This window comes from Sarcophilus harrisii, chromosome 2 (genome assembly GCF_902635505.1).
Source record: "Sarcophilus harrisii chromosome 2, mSarHar1.11, whole genome shotgun sequence".
Taxonomy (NCBI): Eukaryota; Metazoa; Chordata; class Mammalia; order Dasyuromorphia; family Dasyuridae; genus Sarcophilus; species Sarcophilus harrisii.
This window is the reverse complement of record NC_045427.1, coordinates 395,747,825-395,768,766: the sequence shown is the minus strand read 5'-3', so window position 1 is coordinate 395,768,766 and position 20,942 is coordinate 395,747,825. Positions and strand designations below refer to the sequence as shown.

Genomic DNA, 20,942 nt, shown 5'->3' with positions numbered 1-20,942 from the left:
ATGTGAAAGATGCAACATAATTCATGAGGAACAAGTTTGTAGGCCAGTTTGAACTGGTGTTGGGAGATACTTGAGACAAGAAGATTTCTTAGAAAGTTATTGTAATAGTCCAAATGAGAGACAATGAGTCTCTGAACTAGACTGGAAACTTTGTGAGGGGAGTAACAAGGACATATATTTTCCTTCTATAAACTAAACTTCCCTATATCATCTCCAGGATCAAATATTAAATCTATTTGTCATTCAGAAGTTTCCATAACTTGATTTTTCCCTACTTTTTCAGTCTCCTTATAGTCTACAACTTTACCCCTACACTTTGATCCAGCAGCACTAGCCTCTTTGCTGTTACTTGAAAAAGAAACTCTACTTCAGATTCGGAGCATTTTCACCAAATGTCCCCTTTCTCCTCTGAGATGCTCCCCCTTCTCAGTTTTACTTTCTGACTTTTCTGGCTTCCTTTAAGTCCCAACTAAAATGTCACTTTCTACAAAAACTTTTCCCAAAACTTCTTCATGCTCCATCCATTAACTATTTCCTTAAATAATGCTTTAACCACTTACCACCTATGTGATCTTGATGAATTACTTAATCTCTTTATGTTTCAATTTCCTTAATGTTAAAATATATGAGTGGGTTGGATTAGGTGATCTCTGAGTTTTAGACTACCTTAAATCTATGATATTACAACTTATTTTCTTACCTCCTCTATCTTGAACTCCATTTTTGATATTAAGAATACAGCAAAGCACAGTTGGCAGTAATAGCCATGGGAGTTAATTCTTAACTCTGCTTCTTATTATTCATGTGACCATGAACAAATTGCTTCTTTGACTTTTCCTCATCCCTTAAGTGAACATAATAATTACTAAACTATCTGTTTACAATTCATTGTAAGGCTCTTATACTTTATGCTGAGCTGGGGTTCTTAACCTGGATCTATGAATTTTTAAAAGAATAATTTCATTATTTCAGTATAATTGGTTTCCTTTGTAATTTTATGTGTTTTACTTTATATATTTGAAAATATTCTGAGAAAGGTTTCATAAGTTTCATAAGATTGCAAATAAAGTCCATGAAAAAAAATCATTTCAATCTTTAAAGAGTCACATAAATGTCAGTTACTGCTTTGAAAATTCATAACTAAAGGGCAACAACATAAAGACATCAACTTAAAATCAAGGGGACCTTATAATAAGAGAGCAATTCTCAGTGAGAGTCATTTCCAAATCTTAGGTGATTTTACTTTTTACGTTAACTTATTTTTTTCCCTTGAAAAGCTTATTCTTTTTGATATATGATCATAAAATATCTATATAAAGTTTGAAATAGATAAATTTACATCAGGTAATTAGGAAGTCTTTTAACCTTCTCTAGAAAAGAGAATTTTTTTTTAATATGTCACTATCAAGAAGTCACCAAGCTTATCATAAATTATAGGGACATCTACCACAAAAGCTACCAGTAGGTGCTTTTAATCAAAGAGCCATGTATAAAATAGAATCTTGAAATTATGGAGACCAATATAGATGTCTACACAACAAAACATGTCTTTGGATGTGTTACAACAGAAAAGGTAATAGCTATGGAGTCAGAGGAGACCTGGGTTCAAATTTCACTTCAATCACTTTTTACCTTGGAAAAGCCACTTGACCTCTCTGACCTCATCATAAATACATTTGTAAAATGAAGTGGAACAAGCTGGGCTAAACTCTCCAGTTCTACATCTATGATCATTTGGATATCCCTACTTCCATGATCCAACATAAGTTATAGATACTCAGTCAGAGGTCTGATTATATCACTCCCTGGCTCAGTAAAATTTAATGCTGTCATTTTGTTAAAGGACCCTCCATTTGAGAGTGAAAACAAACTTCTTAAGTTGTAATTTAGAATCTTATACAATCTAGTTCTTCCTGTATTCTCATCTTGTGCACATTCAGCCCAGTTAAACTATTGGTTCTTCCCCAAGGGCATCAATGATTCTCTTATTTCCATACATTTGGTCAGGTTATCTCACAAACAGGTTGAATTACATTTATGCCACATTTCTCTCTATTGAAATTATTTCTTTTCTCTAAGACTAATTTCAATTATCCCCTTTTCCCATGAACTTTTTTATTTCCCCATACTGAAAGTAAGTTTCTCACATTTTCCCTAAGGACCTGGATCTTTATCTTTTCATATTCCATTTATTATTACACATGTCTAAATCTCTCAATCAGAACTGTAAATTTTTTGAGGGTAGAGAATATGACATACAATATTTTTCAATGTCCATTGTCTTGAGCAATGCCTTTGGCACTGTAGCAGCAAGTCATCACTCAATGAGTGAGTCTTGTGTCACTGAGGTCTGGTCAGACACCTTCGGCTTGCTGGACAAATGCAAACATTTTAGGTAGTTTGTTTCTTGGGGAATCATAATGCAATTTAGGGTCCATGACTTAGAGAGATTGTAAACCATGCAAAGATATTGTACACTTAGTTCTGGTTGGTAATACAATGGTGAGAAGATTACTAATGATACCAATATCGCTTTTGGTCATGAATTTGGAGGAATCAAAACTTGGTAGGAACAGAATTGAGTCTGTTTCAGACACTCAGGAAATATATGAGAGAGCATATGCCCTCAAAGAATTAGGGAAAATAATTGTATGTTAGTCCTTGTTACATTTTTGAAATAAACATGCCTTTGTAAAACCTTTTGATAGAAGTGGTTAAATGAGTCTGGGACATTAGTTATTGGTCCCTAATAATGTGAAAGGAGCACACAAATGGTGGATGCTAAGTTAAAGGCATTTAAGAAAAGAGATACCATAAACACCTTAGGATTATTCTTGTGTTTCCTGGGGGGGAGCAGGTGTAGCAGGCTGGGCTCCAAGAAACTTGAGCCAGAGTATAAATGCTACACTTGAATGCACTTAGCTTAAGTAGTCAGTATTTGGCACTGAGGCCTATATTCCCAGAGCCATCATTTTTTTCTTTGTAGAGAGCTGAACTAGTGGAATTTGAATAGTATTGACATCAAGAAACCTGTAAGTTAGTTCCAGCTCTAGTTTGGAGACTGGAAACATAACATCACCAACAGCTTAATCCATAAGAAGAAAAGTCAAATTAAATGCATTTGATTGCCAAAATTTAGCTGAAATTTTAGTAGTTAGTGGATTTAATTGAATCTCTGCTTGAATATTTCAGTTGTTTCTAAGAATATGAAATAACAATAATTCATAATTTTTGAGTTTTACATTTTACAAATCATATCTCTTTGTAAAAAATGTTTTGCATGTATTATATTGACCATTATGCATGACCTCCCAAGGTCTTATAGGTAGGAATTGGTAAAAGTAGAGTTTGAGCCCAAATCTCTAAATGCCAGGCACAGTTATATATCTCTATTATGAATTACTGCCTTCTCCTCAGATTTGCTTCATTATAAGCAGGAAGCAATGTTACTTTGAAAACAATTAATTCCTCCATTTTTTTTTGCAATTTCAAAATATGTGCAATTCTAAAACTACCATTGCTTTATCTCCTTAAGTAGCAGCTAAAAAGAAATATTATTTATTTATATTCATTTTTTATATTCATTTTTACTTAAATTTTCATGGTCTCTTGCATCTGTCAGAAAGTTCTAAGTGAGTTTGCTCTGGCCAGAGAGAAGCGGAAAGATTTGCTCAATGTCACACTGCAAGTCAGCAGTATAGCCAGGATTTGAACATATTTCAATTCTAGTGGTTTTTTTTCCCACCTTTCATCATAGACCATAGTTATAAGTTGATCACCAATGATCCAATTGGATCATTGGATCATTGAGATCAATGAGAAATCCCACATTTCTATGGGGTCAAACTAAAATTATTTGTGTGTCTAAGTATATACATATATACTTAGACACACAAATAATATATGTGTGTATGTATATGTGTATGTATGCATGTATATATGTTTGTGTATGTATAAGTATGTGTATATATGTATATTATATATATATATATGTAAATATATATAATGTGTATGCATTCAGAAGTAAATGCACACATACCTGTAAGTATGTGTGTGTGTGTGTGTGTGTGTGTGTGTATCTATATAGTCAAAGGAGAAGCAAACTCTTGATTGAGAGGAATAATGCCAAGAACACATGTTAGAAAATTGATCCCTACAATGATATTTTGATTAATGGGAAAGAATAGGATTGAAATTGATTAGACCAAGGTAAGAAATATGGTAAAGTAGAAACATTGCTGAATTTACAGTCAGAAAAGTTGTGTTCAATTTGAGATTGTGCTATGTCCCACCTATGTTATCTTAAGTCACATCACAATTTGATCCATTTTCTTCCTCTAAAAAATGAGAATGTTGGACTAGATAATTTCCAATATCCATTCTAGTTTCATATCTCTCATTCTGATCTCATCTTGATCAGATTCAAATTCATAGCATCTTAGATTTGAAGTTAGAAAAATTATCAGAGATCTTCGAATTCAATATTTGATGATAATGAGTAATTGAAGCATCATTATATATTCATATGTCCAGTAAGCATATATGAATGTTATGGGATACTATTGTTCTATAAAAAATGATGAACAGGCTGATTTCCAAAAAGCCTGAGAAGATTTATGTGAACGTAATGATGAGTTAGGTGAGCAGAACCAGAAGAACATTGCACATACAATTGTATGTACAAGATTATCTGATGATCAACTATGATAGATTTTGTTCTTCTTGGTTCTTAGTTCTTAATTTTTCTTAGTTCTTGGATCAGTGATCCAAGACAATTCCAATAAATGTTGGATGGAAAATGCCATCCACAGCCAGAAAGAGAACTATAAATACTGAGTGCAGATCAAAGCATACTATTTTCAGGTTTTGTCTTTTATTTTATCTCTTCTTGTGGTTTTGCACTTTTAACCTGATTTTTATTTCCCAATATGACTCATATGGAAATATGCTAAAAAACAAATGTACACATGTAAACTAAGTCAGATTGCTTGCTGGTGTGTGGAAGGAGAAGGTAAGGGAAGATGGAAGCAAAAACATAATTCAAAATCTTACATAAAATGAATGTTGAAATCCATCTTTACCTATAAGTATATAAGCAATATACTATTAAGATTAAAAAAAAGATCATTTATAATTTTGGAAAGAGCCAATTTGTTTGACCAGTGAGGTTAGACATCATGCTCAAAAGTTAAGAATAGAGAAAGGATAGGAAGTCAAGTACCCATTGTAGATGACTTCAGTTTAATCATGCTTTCATATAGGTAGAAGATATATAAAAGTTAGCAAATGCAGTTGTTTCATGTGAGGAGTGTTTAAGAATATGAGAGACATGGCATATTTGTAGGCAATAGGAAAACAAAAAGTTGATAGGATGTGATCAAAGGATTAGTGAAAAAGTAAGGATGATAAAAGACCAATCTAGTGGACAAGACAGGATAGAAAAAAGATCAATTGCCCATGAGGAGGGATTTGTCTTTCTGAGTAAAAGGGTCACTTGTATGTGTGAAAAAGAGGTTAATGGAAGACACTGTAATGAAAGACATCTAAATAATGTGAGATTAGGAGGGAAGAAGATACAGTTCTTGAAAAATGGCTTCAATTTTAGTTTTCATACAAATATAAGACAAAGTTATCAGCTAAGAGGACAGGGATAGAGAAAGATAGGAAACATATGAGGAGGAAAGCAAAGCTTCTTAAAAGTCCCTATGATTAGTGAGATAGTGAATTGATTAGGTGTAAAAGACTTACTTTTTTTTCTCAGGAAGGAAATAATTCAGATTATGTGGCGTAAATTGATTGTGGACCCAGTCAGAATTGTTTAATGTTTTCTCCAGTTTCATTCAGGAACAAAAGAGCTAGAAAAGAGTCAGTTGATTGAGGGACTAGGGATGGTGATTGGCAGAACAAGATATAATATAATAAGGAGGCAAAAGACTTAAAAGAAGAAAGATACTAAATTAGTTTCCTAAGGGATCAGTATGAGGAAAGGAAGTGAGTTTAACCAGTGCAGAAGTGACTGTCTTTGAAAGAAATGAAGATTAAATGCATTGGAAGATGAAGACTTTTTGGAAGTGCAAGCAGTTAGAGATGGAAAAACATCAGAATGTGATAAGAGCAGTTTTAGAATTCATAAACATGGAGGTGGAACATTTGTGGTGATCATTTCTATATGGGGCAAGATAGTGCAGTGCCATGCCTGGAGTCAAAAGACTTGAGTTTAAATTTGACCTCTAACATTTTTGAGCTGTGTGATTGTGGACATGTCATTTAATCTCTATTTGCCTTATTTTCCTCAGATATAAAACAGAAATATTAATAATAGCACCTATCTTTTGCATAATGCTTGGAATATAACAAGTAAATATTTCATAAATATTAACTATTGCTGTTAACTGTGATGGGATGGAAAAGTAAAGTCATAAAAAATGAATAGTTGTGAAGAATTGTGAGGTTAAGATGTTTGAAGAAATATCAGAATGCATTTTTGAAATTCCTTAGTATGAGGGCAAGAGTTCTGGAGAAAGGAAAGGTGGTAAATCATATACCATACTCCTTAAATAAGAAATAAGAGTGGCTTGGAGTTTGAGAGAAAATAGTCATTAGAATATTGATTAGTAATATATAAAAGTTGAATGAACCTCAGGGGAGAAAATATTATTGAATAATGGTGAGCCTGGAAGGAGAAGAGGAAGAGCCTGGAAGTGATATTAGGGAAGAAATATTCAAGTTCTCCCACTGTGGTCAATAAGATTAGACATGCAAAACATTACACAAAACTTAAATTCAAATTATTATTATCAGCAATAATATTTAGCCATATTATCAAGCAACTGTGGTTCTAAGCTTTCTTGCATCTAAAATAGAAATTGAACCAGTTGAACCCTAAGCTACTTTGTAATTGTAATCATTTCTGTTTCTTTAATTATTAATCAAAATAACCAAAATGGAAGTTTTGGTTATATTTTGGTTCCAAAATGTCTAATCTCTTTTAGAAAACAATTCAAATAAATTCACTTATTCAGATTTAGAATCATATTATTTTCCATTCAGTTCTTTAGTGATATTTACCACCTTTACTCTAAACAAGGAATTCTCAACTGTTTGGGGAATATCATGGATTCTTTCTAAGAATAGTGTTTTTAAAATTGTAAAAAGAAACATGATTCCAAAAATCTTATTATATTAAAATAGCTATAGTATAGAGATAGACAGACAGATAGAAGGATAAGTTCATACAATTTGAATTAAAAACTCCTACAAAACTATGGAGCAGCTAGGTGACCCAGTGGATAGAGCACTGAGTCTAGAACCAGAAAGACCTGGATTCCAAGACAGCCTTAGAAACTTATTAGCTATGGGACCCTGTACAAGTCACTTAATCCTGTTTGTCTCAGTTTCCTTATCTATAAAATGAGCTGTAGAAGGAAATGGCAAACTATTTCAGTATCTTTGCCAAGAAAATACAAAATGTGGTCATGAAAGTTGGGTATGAATGAAATGTCAACATCAGCAAAAACAGCAACAACTAAACTTTGACTATCTAGACTTGGAGAAGAACCAAAATGTCAAATAATGTCTTTCTCCTTTCCAAACTCAAAAGAACCATATAACTGTGAATTGTTATTAATTTCAAATTGTTGTTTTTTAATCAGTCATCATTAGTAAGTAAATGAATAGAGGAGAGGAGAAAATGAGAAGCTAAAATCATAGATTATTGTGAATATGATATTTATAGGTCTCACATGTTTTTAGTCTTATAATAGTTTATTCCATATTATTATTATCGAACACAAAAAAGCAGAAGGAAAGAGAGGGAGAAACAAACACAGAAGGAGAAAAAAAGAACAAATATTTCATGATTATCACTGGCACTGGAATGGTTGCTTTAAACAGCAATAATATTGGTCATTAAATTGAATTAGGAAGCATCAGCAACTCAGAAAAGAATTGCCTATTTCCCCCATCTGTTTCTATATATTAACAAAGAAATATTAAGTTTCTAAATTATAGTCAGTGTTAGTTATGCAAATCTCTTTCAAGTAAGATTTTTTTCCTGCATGAACCATTCTTCTCCAATATATTGGTCTGAAAATGAATTCACAGGTAATGATACATATATTCAGTAACACAAATAAATATGAGTATCACTCAAGATTCTGTCCTATGTCTTCTTCCTCTATTCTGTTGACTCCCAGGGATCCAATTATTATTTCTATGTACATGATTTCCAGATTTACTTATGCATTCTCACTACTGAACTATAATCATACATCCCAATGTCCTTTTGTACATCTTGAACTGGATGTACTATATCCATCCTAAATATGACATGGCCAAAACAGAACTCATATTTCTTTAAAATCTTTCCCTCTTCCCAATTTTCCTATTACTGTTAATGGCAAAACTTTTCCTTCAGACACCCATATTCAACTTTACCATAATCCTTAATTCCCCACTCAAACTCATCCCCCCAATATAATGCTTTTAAGTCCTATCTTTTCTTTTCTGCCTTCATTGTATCACTCACATAAGTCCTATTCTCTCTGCTTACACAATTGCAACCTTGACCTGATCCTCATTATGTCATAACTGCACAATCAATAATCCTTTGGTTTCCTCTATTCTTTTCCCCTTATGATATATCTGTCATTATGATGTCAAAGTTGTTTTTTCCCTAAAATATAAGTCTAACAATCCTTGTGGCTCCATATTACTTTCAATATCAAATCTAAAATGCAATTTGACTTTTAAAGTCTTTCATAACCTGACTCCACTTTTCCTTCACAGGTTTATATTTTACTATACCCTATCTATTTTGCAAAAGAACTAAACTAGCTTTTTTTTGCTTTGCTTTTAACACCCAATTCTTCAACTCCTGATTATGTATATGTACTTTCTATCTTCCATGCCTAGAATGTCTTTTGAAGATGTACATATCTGGAGAAAGTTCTTGTATAATCAGTTATCCCACAGAAGTGAAATCACAGATTTAGACCAAATAATAGCTACAAACACACACACAAATATACACATATGTATGTGTATATATGTATGTATTTATATGCATATACACTCATGTATAAATGTATAGGACAATCACATACATGTATACATATATACATAAATAATATATACACACACCTGCACATATATATATATATAATTCATATATTTATATAAACACACACACATAAAGTTCATTTAGTGCTTACCTTACAAGATTGTTTTGAGGAAAGCACTTTGTAAAATTTAATTTATATATATATATATATATAAATATACATATACATGAATTATATGTTTTATGTATATATATATATGACATATATATATATATATATATATATATACACACATATCGTTTTTGTGAAAGCAATAAAGTGCAGGATATCTAGAGAGAAATATTCATATTACTTGGTAATGAAAATTTTCAGGGTAAATTTAGCTACACTAGGAGCAAAGAAAATCTCATAAGAGTGTGTAGTTCTCTTAAAGTAAAAAATTTAAGGGTCAAGTACTGTGTTTCAGCATTAAAGTTGTTAAGAAAACATGTTAAGTACAAACAGAAGGAAAAAAAAGAAAACACTCCAGAAAACATGTTAAGTGCATACAGAAGGAAAAAGAAAATACTCTAGAGAAACCTTAAAAAAAAGAATAAAGCAGGTGCTAAGCCTATAATCTTGACGACATATTCAATCACAGAAATCTTTGTTGTTTCACTTAAGTGCTTATGGAGGGGGGAAGCCTCATAATTTAAGGTTTTAATTTTAGAGATGTGAGGAACAATTTTTTAAAAAATTTATTTTTAAGATGAGGATATTGAGACTTAGGACAAAACGCAATTTGAATTATTGTCAAATTGAAATATTGCCAAATTGTCAAAATTCAAAGGTGCAAGGTATAAGGGAACTTAGAGTCCATTTAGTCCAACAGACTCGTCTTGAAGATGAGGAAAATGAATTACAGATTTTTAAGCTGACATTATGATGATCATGGGACAATAGGATCATATATCTAGGAAACAAATAACCTTCAAAGAGCATGAAGTGCAAACTCTAAATGTACAAGGATTACAGTAATAGTAGGTAAGAGAACTGGGGATTCAAATACAAATTGACTGCACTTCCCAATGAATAAAGCTGACTTGCCCAAGAAAACAATTTTTTATTAACAAAGCTCAGATGGAGGGTAAGCTCTCTTATCCAAAGACTACCATTTTCCCTGGTTCACATATATTTCTTCTATACCACTCTGTCTCTTACCCATAAATAACGCACTCAAATGCTGAGTCAAATGTGATGAAGTTTTTCACAAGGCAACTTGTGCACAAAGATAACTAAATTACTGCAGTTTGAAAGAATCTTGCTGCCAACAATCCAATGGGCAACTTTTTTAGGATATTACAAATGCAATAGTTTATCAGTAGTTCTTAAATGGCAGGTAGTTCACTGTTTCATGATATATTTTGTTTCATTACTGGGTAATTCTAATTGTTAAGCTATTTCCCCTATTTTTCCCCTAAAAGCTCCTGTATGCTCATCCTTATAGCTTTTATTTATTTTAGTTATGCCTCCCACATAAGGTGGTTAATGTTCACTCCATATAGCATGCTCTTAAATTCATTGCAAATAGGAAACATATTTCCCTCTAAATTTGTCTTAAATATATGAAAATGAGTACTTTCTCTGAAACTTAGAATCTACTCAAACTCATATGTTTTTCAAGTGGAGAAAATTGAAGCTCTTAGGAGATGTGATTTATTCAAGGTCCTGCAGATAATAAGTGGCATAATGAGGCTTTAAATCTAGGTCATCTGGTGTATATTTATATTCTATTCTCCACCATGCAGTCTCCCCTTAGAAAATAACTATCATATATATATATATAGATAGATAGATAGATAGATATAGATATATAGCTATATAGACATATAGACATATCTATATTTATAGAGATAGATAGATAGATTTAGACTCAGAAGGGAATTTTGAGGTCATTTAATTCAACCATCCCTTTTGCTGATGAAGAAAGTGAGACATAAATATTAAGTAACTTTTCAAGAAGACATAGCTAGTTGAGTGCCTGAATTGAGTTTCTTGATTCTAAGAGTAGTTCTCTATCCTCTATCTCATACTGTTAATCCATTGACTGTCTTTCATTTCCTTTATTCTGGGCACTTTTCTTCTAACAATAATAGTCCAAAAGCATCAAGATGGTACAGGAGAAACAGTACCTATTTTAGAAGAAGGGCATGCTTATAATTTCTTAAAGTTCATGATTGATTTTGGGTCAGACATTTTAACTCCTTAAGCATCAGTTTCCTCATTTATAAAAAGCATCACTGGGACCTCTGTGGTTCCTTCCAACTCAATGTATAATCCTAAAATTTAAATTTTATGCTTAAAGTGAGTAAAGGAAATAGAAAGTTTGTACCACTTACATGATGCTATTTTTAAGGAGTGTCCCTAACTGCAGCATATTCTTCTCTACCCTCACCCATATGACCTTGACTCAATCCTCTACATTCAGTTAAAGGTTTTATATAATTATATATAATTTATATATAATAAATAATAAAAATATATATAAATAATTACTTGCTGATATTTTGTAAATCTGTTACAAATGTTGCTTACATCCCCCCCACCTTAGAATTTAGACCTAATATCAAAAAAAGTTACACAACATTTTTCTATTACTATTCTGATTTCCTTTCCAACTTTACATTATGTAATTGAAAAACACTTGTATTTATATTTTAAGTGCACTTACTGCAAGAATTTGAAACAGGATTTTTTTTGTTTCAGTTGGGGGAGACATTGGAGAAAAACAGAAACATGCACATTTTTAATAGATTTGAAGATAGTATGTACTTTTAGGTGAGACAATTGTGTTATTAATTGTATGTTAGTTATACTTAACTTTTTCTTTGTGATATGAGAACTCTTGTGAAGTAGGAGTAATCTGTAAATGTTTATAATGTAAAATCAAGACATATGGATACATCTTTTAAAAAATAGCGAATGAATTAAGACTTCGGAAATGATTGCTCATAATTCTGGCAAAAGACTCAGCTACCAGCAAGCCAGCCTACTTTCTAGTACTGCTTTGTTAATGACTAAGTGATGGCGGTTGTGCTTCCCGAGAGAACTGACCATGTGGCCTGGATTCCTCCCAAAAGAAGCAGTCTTCTGGAAATTGTTGGCAAAAGAGGACAATTATTCATTCTCTAATTCCTACTTCTATCCATGCCATATTAACATGTACAAAGTGGGGGATAAAGAATGATTTTTATCTTACAAAACAAGAAGAGAACCATTTTATGTGGTTCATTCTTTTACCTTTAAAAACCCTGCTACAGTGATTTTTCCCCCACTCACATTCCCATATATTTTTATTATAGATACAAGTGTAAGTTATCTCTGCTTTCCCTTTTGATATACTCACAGAAGTCCCTGATTTTCCCATGATTCAACAGTAGAGAATCCCATTCTCTCAGACACTGAAGAAGTATGTAGTGAATCAGCAAGGTAATCTTTTTTCATCACTCACAGCATGCCTCCCTTCTCATTAATCTCTCATGATTCTTTCTTTTGCTCTATCCTCAGCAACAAAAAGTTATGTGGTACAATTTGTTTTTTAAAGACTCCCTTTCAGTGAAATATTCTGTGAATTTTGGTCTTTTCAATTGAAGATACTTCTTTTTAATACTCTGATTTGGGATTTTATAATATATGCAGCCCAGAAAAATCAGAGAACACCAAAGTTATACCTATTTAAGCTTGCACTAACTTCACACAATAATTTAAAGTTTGACAAATTCTACATCATGGCATTTGATCTCAAGATACAACATTTGATGTTAATGTTCAAATATCAACTATTTGACTATAATGACTATAGTTTTCCTTCCCAGAGAGTTTCCTTAAGCAAGATTTATAGACCATGTTCAAACCCAATTGGGAATCAGAACATGCTGTAGATTTTATTTATGCTTTGAAACCAAGTATCATAAAACAAGTATTTATGGTAAAAATGCCATTAAATTAAAAAAAATGATTTCTGCTTGGATCATGGATGAGAAATGATTTTTTTTAATGCACTGGAACTTTCTTCATCACCTGTGACCTCAACCCACAAACATTCCTTTGTCCCATATCTCTCATTGTTGAGCTCTTCTATTTTGGGAAGAGGTTCAGGTCAAACTCTTTTCCTTCTTTTGGTTTTGCTCCTGATGTTTAGATTTCACTACCATGACATAGCTTGTGAATCTTCTCCTACCTCTTCTCAGCTCTATTTTAAGTGGCATTTTCCCATGTTAGAATTAAAAACATTTTTGAGGCCAGAAACCATTTTTATCTTTGCTTTTATTTTGATTCTCAGCTCTTATAAGAATATCTAGTAATAATAAGCACTTAGTAAATGCTTGTTGACTGATTTACTAATATATATTATTTTAGACTACCCCTACTTATTTAATTAGTTAAGGTGAGTCATACTAAAAGTCCAACTATTGAAGGTTATTAATTTTAAAGTTGGTATTCTCCCTGTCTTAATAATTGAGTCATGTTACTTCATATTTTGGGGTAAGTATACAGTCTATAAAATATAATTTCAGGCTGCTCTTCTATTATACACATTTTTAAGAACTAAAATAAGAATACTATTAATTTCCACTTTTATTATTTTATAATATTTCTCTGGTAGAAAGAGCTATCTTTTTATTTTTAAGTTTTTTGAAAAGTATCTCCTATTTTCTCTTTTCTAAAAGGATAAATGCTTATTTACAGTAGCTATTGACAATGCTTGTAAAAAGGGGAGGGTGTATTATGATTTCAAATCAGAAACAAACATCAAAGATTCATCAGAATAGTGGACAGAAGCATGGGATTAATCCATTGAATCATGTCTAACCACTTATGAAATTAGCTGAAACAACAATCCAAGTTGTTACCTCATTTTCTATTTTAAATTAAAATGCTTCCATTCCACTAAACAGAATCAAACAAATGGCACCCTAGTACACAAAACTGTATCTAGGAGAGCAGTGTGTAAATGAATACTCAAGTTGGGGATTTTCCACTATCTTTATTCTCACAAGTGACTTTATCATATTAAGTAATTCAAGCGACTCAGTGTGTGCATAAAATGGAAAAAGAAATCTGATGTCTGCAATTTCTCAGTGAGATCAATAGTTTTGTGAAAGCACAGTGATTCTTTAAAACTGAAGTGCATCACTTTCTTCATGGAGAAACTCTTTCAAAGGGTAAATGGTCTATGCCTCCAGAGACAAGCCATTGTGGACTCTAGCATTGAATTCCATTTAAATTTGTCTATTTGATCTTGATGTAGTTATTAAGAGTTTCTCTGAGTTTTCATTCTTTAAGAAAAAGATGTGTATTTCGTATTAAATACTATGAATATGCTTTGTATAAATTGTCAGATGATGCGGACTTTTCTTTTAAAAGAAATATGATTGTGAATGACCATAATGCTGGACTTTCCTGAGAGACTGTTTAGAACAATTTACTTTTTAAATTTAGTATTCCTTTTTCCATAGAAGTAAGATCCTCTGATTGATTCTTTCAGGATGAAAGATTAGAATATATAAACAATACAGGCAATCCCATCTCCTTCCTTTGTTTCCCTTTTTTTACAACCAGCCACTCACATCAATTTAACCTTTATTTATTAAGTGCCCACTGTGTCCCAAGAACTGTGCTAGACTTTGGAAAACATGAAAAATTCAACATTGTCATTTCCTTATGAAGGACTGTGACCATGATAGGATGACCTTCAAAAAGACTATCTTTTTGAGGAGGATGATAGTAGTATTGAAAGAAGGTCAGATTGAACAGAAATGAATATTATGTTTTGTTTCATTTTAATCAATTAATATCTACTTTACATGTGCAGATATGTTATAGAAACTTAAGACCAAAAAAAGTCTGAGTGGGAAATAACAGATGAAAATAAGAGGAAGATCTTCCTAGCCCTGGGTACATCTATATAGAAAGAAATCATATCTGCAATGTAACTTCAAGACTTGTCATTGAAACAAAATTATCAATGAACTTTTTCCAATGTTACCATTATCTATTAATTATGAAATGCATTTTTTCATCATTTTCATTATTCATGACCTTTCTTTACCCTCTGAAACTCTCAATTGCCATCTATACTCCTTGATAAATTCTTTAGATTTTCATGATTCTACTCGTTCCATGGTTCTCCTCCTACCTATGTGACTGCTTCTTCTCAGTCTCATTTGCTGGATCTTCATTCAGATTTCCCCTTTAACCATGGGGATCTCTCAAGATTCTGTCTTATACTTTCTACTCTTCTACTTCCATTCTATTCCTCTTGGTGATTACATCAGGTCCCATGGGTTCAATTGTCTCTGTGCTAATGATTCCCAGATCTACTTATCCAAACTTAATTTCCAGTATCACATCTGCAACATTTGGATTAAATGTCTCTTATTCCCCAAACTGAGGGAATCTTTTCCCAAGCTGTCTTTCCTCCTCATCTTTCAATCATTTCCAAGGTTACTGTCCTTCTCCAAATGGCCCAGGTTTACAACCCAAGTATTGTTCTGAACTTCTAATTTTCTCTTACTTTCCAATCCACCACCTTATATTCAATTAGTTGCCTAGTCCTGTCAGTTCTACTTTGTAACTTCTTTTGATTTTTTCCTTTGACAATATTACCTGCCTGATTCAGGCCTGAGACCCTTATTTGTTCTCACCCATATTACTGCAATTGTTGCTTAGTTGGTCCACTGACTTCAAGTCTCTTCCTTCTTGAATCTATCCTCCACTCAGCTATTTAATTGATTTTTCTGAAGTTCAGGTTTAACCATACCACTCTCTGTCATCATTTAATACAATAATATACAACTTTTCATCACTTCCAGTATTGAATATGAAATCCATTGCTTAGCATTTTCATGACCTAACCATTTTTTACCTTTTTTATTTGTTTGTCACAAATGTATTCCCCTCCCTGAATTATGAAATTCAATGATATTGCTTTTTTGTTCCTTGAACAAGTATTTCCATCTCTTAAAAATGGACATATTCAATGGTCCTCCCTCATGCCTGGAAATCTATTTTTCCCTCATCCCTACTTTCTTATTTCCCAAACCTCCTTTAAGACTGAATTTCTACAATCAGTCTTTCCCAATCTCACATACAATGCTGTCATCTGTTTATCCTGATCCTGAGATCATAGATTCATTTAAATATTGGAGAAATTATATTTATGTGTTACTTTTCTACCACGTCACATTCTTGCAAGCATTGTGAGCATTTGTGTACTTTGACTAGCACCTTCAGGTTATATCATATCACCTTCTAGATTGGTCTTGAATATCAGAACATAATAATTTTTAGAAATGAAACACTATAATTTCATTTTTACCTTTGGATATACTGTGTCATACTGGATAAATTTCTATCAATCAGGAACTTATTCAGTAACCTTAGATCTAAACATTTTTCATAGCTATATATTGATGATAGCAATATCATGGGTTACATCTTTGAATAACTTAATTACTTTCACCTTGCTATGCAAATAGCTCAATACAATATTCCTAAATTCGTTTATCTTCTTACAAATATCCATTATTATACTTGCAGAAACTCAGGCAAAGATTGTATAAATCAATACAAACTACTTCTGCAAGGGCCGGATGGGGGAGGGGAGCCACTGTTTGAGTTAATGATGGATGAGGGATACTATCTGCTCTGTGGATTTAGGTTCCTCTGGTAATGATATATCAAAAGTATGACATTTGTAAATGAAGAATTCAATACAACTCTCTTTCAGTCTCCAGGTTACCAAAATTTAGGTTGCTTGTATTAGAAAATATTACATAGTTCTATATTATTTAATAACATACCAAATGTAAGGCTTTTCATATCTAGCAACCACACATGTAATTTTAATTATGATTCCTGACTGTTTTAAATGCTATTGCATATTTTTGAAAAAGATCATTTTAATAAGTATAGATCTATAACATCCATGATAGGGTCTAATGAATAACACAATAGTGTTCAATAACTAGATTATAATTTGTTATTATAAGAAATATCAACAAACCATTTCCTCAAAGCACATAAGATATCAATTTCCTTCAAAGATTAATCACCTAAATCTCAATAGTGATTGTCTCTAGGAAATTAGAATAATTGTATTCAGCTTGGGATTTTATTACTTCATATTTTAGACTGACATAAAATCGATAACATATTCTCACATGCAATGAGTATTGTCTATAGATAGCCACATTTCATTTTCTTTTATATCTTCTTGAATGAGAAGGGTTCCATCATCTTACCTGAAGTTGTCTTCACCACCTCAGTAGTATTTCTCAGTCCAACAAATGAAAACTGATAAAGCCTCCAAGATCTTGTGTCTCCCACTTCAACAGAACTGCGCTTCCATTGATAAACAATTTCTTCCTGGGGATAGCCATCTTCCATGCAATGAAAGAGAGGTTTATAATGATCATTTACTGTACTTTTGTGTTTAAAAGAAAACAAACCTTGTGATTATAAAACACCTTTTTATTTTTTGTACAGTATTTTAAATATATTGTTTCATTTGACATTTACAACATTGTGTAAGCTCCATGATATCAGTATCTAGTTTGGGGATTTGTAAAAAAGCTGTTTATAAAAGAACTGCTTAATAAATTTTGCTGAATTAACTTTTTTAAAGATGGAGTGGAGGTAGTTATTGTAATTATAATTTTATAGAAGAGGAAATTGAACCTTTTCAAAGTTAAGTGATTTATTCAATACTAGATAGCAAAGTGACACATGACTTTGAACTATTATCATTTTCCACTTATAGAATTGGTTTTAGTGTTTTATTTTTTATTATTTTATTTTATATTTTACTTACAATATGAATGAAACTATATCATGAAACATCATTGTCATTTCACCTTTTTAAGACTATACAACTAGGAAAATTCATGCTTAGAACTAATTTCTAGAACAAATTGCCTAATCTTGTTGAGTTGTTTGTTTTTAAACTAGATTTTGGGTCATTTTCTATCTTTTATATGTGAGAAGGAGATAAGATGGAAGAGAGAAATTAGTTCAATGCTGATAGGTAAAAATTGATGACAAAAATTACATTGGGAAATTATTTATCTATGTCGCATCTGGCAACATTTTTTAGAGTAGGCATAGTTTTAACATTCTAAAGACTTGTTGAGCATCAGAAAGCACAAAAAATGGAATAAAATTCTTTTTTTTTGATTTAAAAAACTTAGAAGGTAAGAATGTTTCTATTATATCAGAGAGGGAGAAAAGAGTAATTCCAGAGCAGTCCAGGCCCCAGGTAGTCAACAATGGGACTTGGGGCCTCTGAACCCATAGCAGATTTGATAGTTCCAGATCTTTCAGCCCATAGATTCCAAAGACAACTTGGAAGATCAGCAGAAACAATTTGTATCTCTAGGATGAAAGGGTCTTGGGAAGCCAGCATTAGTTGATTAGTTAGAAACTCTAACTCACTATTGATTAAAGAAATTCAAATTAAAACAATTCTGAAGTACTGCTTTATACCTATTAGATTTACTAATGGGTCAGCAAAGGAAAGTGAAAAATATTGAACAGGGTGTGGGGAAAAAATGAGACCTTAATACCTTGTTAGTAGAATTATAAACTGAGTCAACTATTCTGCAGAGTAATTTGCGACTATACCCAAAGGGATATAAAATCATTGGTACCCTTTGACCTGACAATAGCACCACTTGGCATGTGTTCTAAAAGACATCTTTTGAAAGAAAGAACTTATATGAACAAAACATTTATAACAGCTTTTTTCTCAGAGAAAAAAAACTAGAAATTGAGAGAATGCACATCACCTGGAGAATGGCTGAATAAGTTGTTCTACATGATTGTGATAGAATATTATTCTTCTGTGGGAAATAATGAGGTGGCTGTTCTCAGAAAAACTTGGAAAATTCTCCATAAGGTCTTGCAAAGTAAAATGTGATGTGTGCAAAGCAATATCTATGTTGTGGGATGATCAGGTATGAAAAACTTTGCTATTCTCAGCAATAATATGATCTTGAAGGACTTAGGATGAACCCAGAGAAAGAATTGATTGTGTCTGAATATAGATTGAAGTATACTTTAAAAAAAAAAAACTTTTTTTTGTAGGGGAAGATCTATTTTTCTTTTACAACATCACTTTTATGTAAATGTTTCACATATTTCACATGTATCTTCTTAATGAGGTAGGGGGAGGAGTAAGGAGGGAGGAAGGAAGCTGGAGAATCTGGACATCAAAGTGTTTTGTTTTGTTTTTTAGTTTGTAGTTACTGAAAAAAAGACATTAAATAAAAAATTAAGATTCTGTGACTCAGTGGATCCCCAAAATGTGATATAACATGTTTTGCCTATGAAATTCAATTAGTTAAATATTTGTTAAGTGATTATTATGTGTCAGGCACTGAAATTACAGAGACAAAAATAAAACCATGCCTGCCCTTAAGGAACTTTCATTTTACTATGGAATTGTGGAAAGCTTTGATGCAGTAATTTCTCTGTTCTGCTTTCTTTGATAGCTCCATGCCATTTTGGAAGAACTCTAGTGGTAAGAATAATTTTTTAAAAATATATCTTTCACCTTAAATACTTTTTTCTCCCATTTCTATATCACAAATATGGAATCTTAACATACCCTTTTAGATAATTAATTTTTATGAATTGATTAGTATTTGTCTCTTTTTATACTAACAGAAAATGACCAGAGAGTATTTAAAGGGAGATATAACTTACAGCTGGAGAATTCCAGGGGACAGGAATGTTCATCCATTGGGAAGTTATGCAACTGTAATTGACACTCAGCATCTATTGTTAACCTATGGAAAGAAAATCTCTAATGATTAAATTAATCAAAATGAAAACTTGCTAAAATTTCTATTGAATGCTCAGCCAACCGTAGAAGTAGGAGAGTAAATCTCTTATAAACAAACATGAATGAAACTTTATGGGGAAAATAATGTTCCTTTTAAGAGTTATTGAACATAGAATTGAAAGGCTTATTTATAGAAATAAAATATGGATACCTTGTTTATTTCAAACCAATAATTCAGAATTTGTGATCCTTTAACTAGATAAGTATTACAAATTACTTTTTTCCCAGTTTATTAAGTATTGGTAAATTAATATAAGTTGAAATATGACAGGAAAGCATAATTAACCTCTTTAAAAATCAATTTCAAATACTTTAGCATGTTTATATGCAAATTAAATCTTGTCTATTAATTAATGAGAAACTTCTTGGAATTCCATTGTTATCACTTAGCACAAGTCAATTAAAAGTGTTTTTTCAATTGATTTGCTTTTAAAATCTCCAAATCATACTTCTTTATGACTCCTAGTTGGTGAGGTTTTATTGTACCCAGGAAAGAGATAGGCTATTTTCTATCTTACAGACTATTTCCTTTTTTGTTTTTAACAAATGATCATTAATTCCATACTAAGATAATATTCTGCTCATAATGACATTCCATCCTTACTTTAGCTTTATCTATGAGAAACTAAAAGGGAAACATTGAAAAGGAAAAGGATTAAGCAGACAAAAGGGGGGAAAATGAAATGAGCATAAACCTATTTCCATAGGTAGTGTGATTTAAGCCTTAAATGACAGATGCCTAAGAGTTACATCTTAGTGACTGTCTTTTTACTTAATTACATCAATACTACTAATTAATGATTGATTAGAAAAGACAAATTAATGTCAGAGAAACAGTATGAGATGTCCTGTGAAGAGAATACTAATTGTGCTTTAGATAGTGAAACTAATTTAATATTTCAAAAGCTCTGTACTACTTTTTTGATGTATCAGACAGATTTTGATCTCCAATGAATTTTAATTATAATTATGCCTCTCTTATCTACTACTGAAAT

At 31.8% G+C, this 20,942-nt stretch overlaps 1 protein-coding gene across 2 annotated transcripts in view; it reads right to left on the bottom strand.

Annotated features, from left to right (window-relative positions):
• GABRG2 (gamma-aminobutyric acid type A receptor subunit gamma2) overlaps window positions 1-20,942 on the bottom strand; it is a 141,912-nt gene that overhangs the window by 59,281 nt on the left and 61,689 nt on the right. For both annotated transcript variants that reach the window (XM_003756793.3, XM_003756794.3), the window contains exons 5-6: window positions 19,809-19,891; window positions 17,348-17,485 (exon numbers count right to left, since the gene is read on the bottom strand). In XM_003756793.3, the coding sequence (XP_003756841.1) occupies window positions 17,348-17,485; window positions 19,809-19,891 (221 nt within the window). The remainder of the gene's footprint in view (window positions 1-17,347; window positions 17,486-19,808; window positions 19,892-20,942) is intronic.